At 34.3% G+C, this 7,913-nt stretch overlaps 1 protein-coding gene across 1 annotated transcript in view; it reads right to left on the bottom strand.

Moving 5' to 3' along the window:
• Positions 1-234: 234 nt before the first annotated feature.
• Ada2b (Transcriptional adapter 2B) overlaps positions 235-7,913 on the bottom strand; it is an 81,835-nt gene continuing 74,156 nt past the window's right edge. Inside the window, exon 12 of the mRNA XM_081729954.1 lies at positions 235-6,030. Within this exon, the coding sequence (XP_081586080.1) occupies positions 5,911-6,030 (120 nt within the window). The 3' untranslated portion in view covers positions 235-5,910. The remainder of the gene's footprint in view (positions 6,031-7,913) is intronic.

The raw sequence follows: 7,913 nt of genomic DNA, 5'->3' as shown, positions 1-7,913 counted from the left end.
TCGCCGCTAGACTGGACGTAATTCAGTCGGTCGCTAACAGATGGCGCTGGAGCAGACAGGCCCACAAAATGGGCTGTTACGCCAAATTGATTAGTTTTTTTTTTTAATAATACGCCTCAAAATTTTTTTTTCTTACAGTATTTACTTAATCACTCGAAAAAATAATCCAGAAAAGAATTTAAAATGTCTATTTCAAATTCAGTATGTGAGGCAGGGTAATAACAATAATAAAAATTATAAAACTTTGCAAAAGTCATTTTATTTGTGCTCTCTCTTTCACACACTTCTACACATTTTTACACACCATGAAGTCATAAGCAATATCTTCTTCCTTCACGTAAACACACACACACACATAAAACACACAAACAGATGATTGCAGGTACATTATGTAATATTGAAATAAATGTGCTGAGATCGAAAAAAAAAATTCGGAAAGCTACTTACATATGCCAGAGTTAATTTATATGAACTTGGTAGAAAGTAACAAAATATCTTTTAATACAATTACACCACGTTAATTTATGGCATGCTTATTGTATAGTCATGCTCGAAAACATCACTGCCTCCGTCAGAAAACTCTGAATGAAACGATAAATGGAAGGAAACAGGTTCATATCTTTAATCATGTGACTAAATTTCTCGCGATGCTCCTACAATAATTATTACACGGAGTAAACTACATCTTATCATGAAGGCTACATTCTACCGTCTTTTTTAAACAGAAAAAAACATTTCATTTCGAAGTTACCAAGTCATGTCAATACAGTACCGTGCCATGGAAAATCAGAGCCCAGGCCAGTAGTTTGGGTGTAAATAGACGCGTGAGGCGCTTTTAGCAAGTGTCTTCGGATGCAAAAAGTATAAATTCGACCCTGGTCAAGTTAAATATTAGATTGAAAAATGCTGTTATTTATGTGAAATATTCCAAGTAATTTTTCTTCTTCTTCTTTTTTCTTTCCGAATTTTGCGCCCCCTTACTTCGGCGCCCGAGGTCGCCCGGTCAATATGCCGGTATTGTCAACTATCACACAGAATTAATTTATAGTAACCTGTAAACAAACTATGCTAAGGGGAAACAAAATCGGAGGGAATACGTTTTTGAACATGACTATACAAGCACTTACTATTCCAATTCGGGTCACTACATGGATAAGCCGAAACATTTCCCAACCAAACTGTTATGTAAACTTTGTTCTTACTGCTGAAACAAGTTTTGCTATTCCAGCTTATACGAAAAAACTTCAGTTTTTAGGGAATGGCTTAGCGAACCAAAGTACAAACGCAACACTCACCATATCTAGATAATAATAAATGGATCATTCAATGGTGACTACAAAGGATGTTCTTAACATAACTTAAATAAATATCATTAATATATATTATATATATATATCTGTGTTTGCTGCGTAAAAATGTTAAGAGTGTGACATACTAAAAACAATAAAAAAAAATACCATTTTCCTTTTCCTTGTTTTTCGTAAGTGAAAGGAGATAATGAAATGCAACTTACAACAATCATAGATAATGTTATTTACAACAGAAAATATGAACCTCAAGAATTTTCAGTGTTTTCATCCATAGAAATTACAGTGTTGCCTGAATAACATTTCCCCCAAAATCTAAGTTAAGGCAGTGACTAGAGCAACGAACTCAACTGCCCATTTGTTACGTATCATGTTGTTTTGATACCCTGTGAACTACTTTTTAAATAACATTATTATTTAATTTTAATAACTGTATGTTAAAACTACTTTGTTTATTACAAACTAAATACAACTATAATTTAAGATGTAGTTCACAGGATTCCAAGACAACATGATACGTAATCAAATGCAGTTGCATTCGTTCCTCTAGTCGCTGCCTTACCTTAGATTTTGGGCAACTGTTATTCTGGTAACACTATAATTTCTATGGATGGAAACACTGAAAATTCTTGAGGGTTCATATTTTCTGTTGTAGAATAACATTATCTATGATTGTGGTAAGTTGCATTTCATTATCTCCTTTTTCAATTATGAAAAACAAGCAAAAGAAAAATGGAAAATTTTGTATTATTTTTAGTATACCAGGCTCTTAACGCAGCAAACACAGCTTAAAAACATAAACAAAGAGAGTATTGACAAAAATTTCATCAAGCAGTCTCTTAACTTCATATATAAATATACCACAACAGCCTCATATATAGCAAACCAAATGAAGTGTACACCGCACCAGAACTAGTTTTTGTTTTAAGAGCAAAGGAAATATGGATCACATTTCTGTTTTGTTTTCCATTTCTTTTTAAACGAATGTACGGACGAAGGGAAAAATTCATGAAGATTAATTTACTCCTCTTAACGGTAAAATAACGTCATAACTACTATTGAAACAATACAAACATTGGGTACAATCATTATTTGAATCAACTGTAACAGATCAATATCATTGATTCAAAACTTGATTGAGCGTCAGGTTTGCTTATTTATCATCTTACAAAGAAATACCTACCAACGACTTTTCCTTGCGCATACAATTGGTAGGGGAACACTGTGGTCTACTGGTTAGTGTTTGACTCATGTCTGCGTGGTCCCGGGTTCGATTCCCAGCTGGTGCTTCCCAATTTTTGGCGTCCACTCAGCGTTGTGAGGCAAACTGGGGAGCCACTTGAAAACAAAACGTGACGGCCATTAGGTCTGGAAAACTCCTAATGCGTCTTTTAGGGACAGGGCGTCGCAGCACGCTGATCACGTGCTCGCTGCTAGGCTGACATAGTTCAGCCGATCGCTAACAGATGGCGCTGGAGCAGGCTTAGGCTCACAAATGGACCGTTACGCTAAGTAGTTTGGTTTGGTTTTATACAATCGCTAGAGAAGAAAATCTTCCTCTTAAATTCTGAACTCATTTCATCGTTTTTAATCTACAGAATGAAACAAACAAACATTTTAAGGTTGGTTTTAAAGGGACAAGTTTTACCGATAGATGTCACTACAGTCTTCGTATCTCCCTCATGTATTTTTTTTTTTTTTACCTTTCACGAAAATTCATGATTTCTCTTACAAATTTCAACCTACAGACTTCAAATTTTTAGAGAAGGAACTTCATAAACCTATCGAAGGCAACAATCCGTGCCGATTTTTATTTAGAATTTTCTTCATTGTTGAAATGGATATCCAAAACCTTTAACAATATAACGGTTTTTAACAATGAAAATAATTCTAAATTAAAAAAAAAATAGGATGGACTGTTGTCTTTAAAAGGGTATGAAGTTCCTTCTCTAAAAATTTGAAGTCTCTAGGCTGAAATTTGTAACAGAAATTGTAAATTTTCGTGAAAGGTAAAAAAAATACATCAGAGAGAGAGGCGAAGACTGTAGTGACATTTATTGGCAAAACTTGTCCCTTTACACCAACCTTAATACATTGTGTCTTGCATGTAGCAGTGAGTTTTCGTCAGATGTACCGAAAAAGAGGTGAGGAGTCCCTTTTTGCGTCTTTAGGATGTTTTAAGATATACGAACTTTTATTTACAATTAATTGGTTGTTACCAAATACAATAACCTATCGTTTATATGCTTATATTAATTAATTCATACTTCCTTGCATTCATATTTGAAAAAACTGAAATCTATTGCATTTAATAATACTTCGTCAGTTAAAACTATAGAGCACCTAAGCAATCTTACTCTTCCGTTCTAAGATATATTTTAAGCAATTTTTTGTTCAAAACATCACTTAATTCACTCTTCTAAAGCATCAAATAATAAACAACTCACCAATTGTCATCATACCTAACGTCTTTCAATATTGGTCTTAATACGGGGGTTGCCCAGAAAGTACCAGACGTTTTGGCCTATCGTGGCAGTAGGCGGGGCTAGAGTCGCCATTTTGGTGTCAGAACGTTGCCAAACTCAATACACATCCAGGTGTGTTCGCGTGAGGACTGTGATGCTCTTAATTTGCATTCTGTGGCGTGTTACAATGTGCGTTGCAATAGAAAAATCCTGCCTCTTGTGAGGTGTGTTCTGTGATTAGGTTTTCGTTGGCATAAAACCACAACCCAATTGAAATCTATCGCCAACTGTGTGAAGTGGGGGGAAATTTAAGCGAGGGTGTTGTGTTTTCACAATAACGCACGTCCACATACATGGACAAGCGTAGCCGAGAGCTGTTTGGATGGTTTTGGGATGGAATGTGTTCGATCACTCACCATAGAGCTCGAATTTGGCGCCGAGCGACTACCACCTCTTCCCAGCGATGAAGACATGGCTCGCTAGAAAACGCTTTGATACTGACGCCGAACTGCATGCCAGTGTAAACCAGTGGTTGAAATCGCAGGCGGTAGATTTCTAATGCGACGGTATTGAAAAACTTGTGCCACGGTGTGATAAGGGTTTAATTTGGTTGGCGATTATGTGGAAAAATAGCTTAACAATGTATCTTTCAAATGTATATAATGCAATTTGGTTTGTTCATTGTTACTTTTTTTATTATTTCAAAACGTCTGTTAATTTTGAACAACCCTCGTACTATTAAAAATTGAAGACCGGTCATTTGTTACCTCTCCGAACAGCCCAGTCTGCTTTAACTAAAACTTACAAACTGAAAATAACTCTTACCTTCTACACTAATTCCTACAGCACAATAAAACACTGAACTGTAGTGCTATTTCTTTGGTATAAAAACGTGACTATTTTATATAATTTTTGCAACACCACGACGATCATAGAACATCTCAATGCACCCTAACATAATGTTACCGAGAATGATCTCGAGATTTATAATTCCAACGTATTATAGGAAAGATGTAAGAGCAGACAATATAATAATCACACAATTTTTCAGTTGTTACTAAAGCAAATGACAGCACTATAGAGTACCGCAAACAATAGATGTCACTGTTCTGTAAATAACGAATCAAATTTTGAGAAGTGAACCTTCATTAAAAATTTATCCAAACGAAAGAGTATAGTTAGTACAAGCATCTATTCTTAGAGAGCAATTTTGGTTTCTTTTTTCCTGTTTAAAATATATGCAATAAAAAAGAAATTTCAATAAAGCAATTTCTCTCTCTCTCTCTGTAGTAAAACTCTTACTTAAAAAAATGAAAAAAAGAAAAGTCTTATACATGGTGAAATTTCAACCCAAAACTTTTGTCAATCTCCAAACGCACATTTCACTGCAGATACTGAATAAATATATTTTTTTTTATTACACATACAATCGCTTCAGTTTAAAATTTAAAAAAAAGGATCAAAATTGTATTTAAATTAAGACAAAACTTACATTAAATTAACATACAATATAGGAGAGGAGTAAGGCGTTGTGGCACTATGGAATTTGTTTTAAATGTCAGTAACACTACAAACAGTCTTACAGTAAATAATACATTACACATGAATGCAACATATATTTTGAAGACCCATTTAAAAAAAATACTGGCCTATCACCTCGAACCCTTACACGATTAACAATGGCATATTTGTTTCCCAAAATTAAAAAAAAAAGTTAATTCTTTCTTGAACAAAATGGACATTAACTCTAGTGCATACTATCTCTACTTAACACAATGAAAAGGAAATCTTTGACAGGTTAAAGATCTTCATCAAAATATGTATATGCTCTTGCATTAATATTTCTAACAATATGTGCATATAATATTATATATATTAAATACTATATGTGGTATACGAAGAACCTGACGCAATCAGGGGATTGGGTACCACATGACACTAAAGCATTTTCTGTACACTTAAAAAAATATCACTTATATTGAGCCAATAGCAAAAAACCACATCCAAAAATCATTCACACTCTATTTACAAATCTCACACACGCATTATGAACAAAAACCTGACAGCACACAATTTTTATTAAACCCTTTCACGCTTTCTAGCATTTCAGATTTTCTCCGAACTAAGTGACATCAACGTTAACTGGCAGTGATCCAACCACTGTTGGTGAGGTAATTGAGAATATGCTTCTTAGTTGTGTTCTCTGAGCTGGACGGAGTGGGAGACATATCTCGTTGCTTTGTGTTCTGCAAATGATCCTGGAAAACACAAAAACTTTTTCAATTAGCAATGAAGCCAAGCATTTTATTTCTAACAGCAAAAGTAGACAAAAGATACCAAATAAAAATAAATATATAATTAAGCTAGTACTATCCTTACATCTAACAACAAAAGCCCACAAATAACGTTATCATATTTCTAACACTTGAAAACATTTATTAGAGACTGGATGCTAGGGAAAACGCCTTCTCCTTAATACTAGAAGTATATTAAAAATGAACTTGTATTTTAGGGTACGTTGTACTATTATGTATCTTATATTGTGAGAGAACTTTCAATGGTCTCATATGCAGCAAAATATTATGAGCTATGAATAGCCCACCCCTTATTCCATAAAACCTGATATTTTCGGTAAGTCGCCACCTCTCTGTAGATAGAGTCTGCGGGACTCTTAATGAACTGACCCTGTTACAGATCTGGTAACAAAAAATCATACTGAATGTCAAATTTATGCTGACTACTCTCAGCATTGTAAAGACATAAATTAACAAAAAGGAGCTTTAGTATGGGTAGAATGTATAAGAATTAATTAAGAATGAACTCCTGTCGCAACAGCCCTCAAGGGGGCAGGGTCTACCAGTCACCTTGTGGCACTCATGCTTTTCGGATGATGTGTGATTAGCTCTTCGGCTGCCCTCGCCCTTAATGCTGGCTTTCTAGATCGGAGTTCGCTACTCCTTTCTTTCAAGTGTCTTCCCATTTGTTCTTACTCACGACACGGAGTGAACACCAATGAATTAATTACGTACTACGTACACTAATATATTTACACTAGTAAACACTGCCATCTTAAGAAGTCTAGTGCGGATTTTCACATCACAATGTACAATTCTTAAGTAGTTGTGCTTCTTCTTTTGTAATTATTAACGACGGTAATGGTCAATTATGCTATTTTATGTTCATTTAACTTTTGTTAATTATGTCCAGAGGAGAGTTCAGTTCACATGTAACTCATGTCCAAAATTATTGTCGCATGTCTATAAATATGTTGTTCTAGGAATATAAGTTGATAACGAATTCGCCCGGTATTTCGTATAATGTTAGCATGTGTATAATCGGCAAAGACATGTATGTGGAAAATTTCATGTCAAAAGAGCAGTAAATAAGAAAAATAAAACGAAAATAAAACTTTCTTGTCCATTTAGCAACATTTTGTTTTACTCATTCTAACTTTTCGTATTTATCATTTTTTTCTTATGAAATTTACCGCAAATATATATTTCCCGATTATACACACATTATCAGTATTAAAATCACCCTGCAAAATCATTATCAAATTATATTCTTACAAGAAAACAGTTATCGATATGCGACAACCATTTTGGACGTGAGTCTACATATAATATGTTAATATGTAATAAACGAAAGAAATAATCGATTTTTATTGCCCACCCAAAGATCTTACTTTATATTCTCTTCTCACTTTCTTCTTGTTCTATCTAAATCTCTCTTTAGCCCTTACACCTCTGACTAGGATACTATATATCCAGTGTGCTACATATGCGTGCAAAGTCTTTCGTCCATCTTGTTTGTGTCTTAATTTTTACTATCTGTATGACATTCGGTAATCTTTAGCTAGTCTGAACTTGAGTGTTTCAAAATTCACCCATTTGCTCACCTGAGCTAACCACATTTGTACTATCACTTTTCTGTTATAAATGATGTCAAGAAAAAGAAGTGCTATGAATGAAGAAAGGAAAAAGCAAATCTGCTCTCAATTACCATGCGGAAAGATATGTTGAGAATTGTAGAGAAACTGTGGTGAAGAAAAATTAAATGAAATCTTTAAGTTTTACGTCCCACGATTATGCTGGTTAGGCTAAAGAAGAAGAAGAAGATGAAAAATGAATGAAATGAAGGA

The sequence above is a fragment of the Thermobia domestica genome, chromosome 11 (assembly GCF_964235325.1).
Source record: "Thermobia domestica chromosome 11, izTheDome1.hap1.1, whole genome shotgun sequence".
Lineage (NCBI taxonomy): Eukaryota > Metazoa > Arthropoda > Insecta > Zygentoma > Lepismatidae > Thermobia > Thermobia domestica.
The sequence above is the reverse complement of the archived record's forward strand: the minus strand, read 5'-3'. Positions and strand labels throughout refer to the sequence as shown.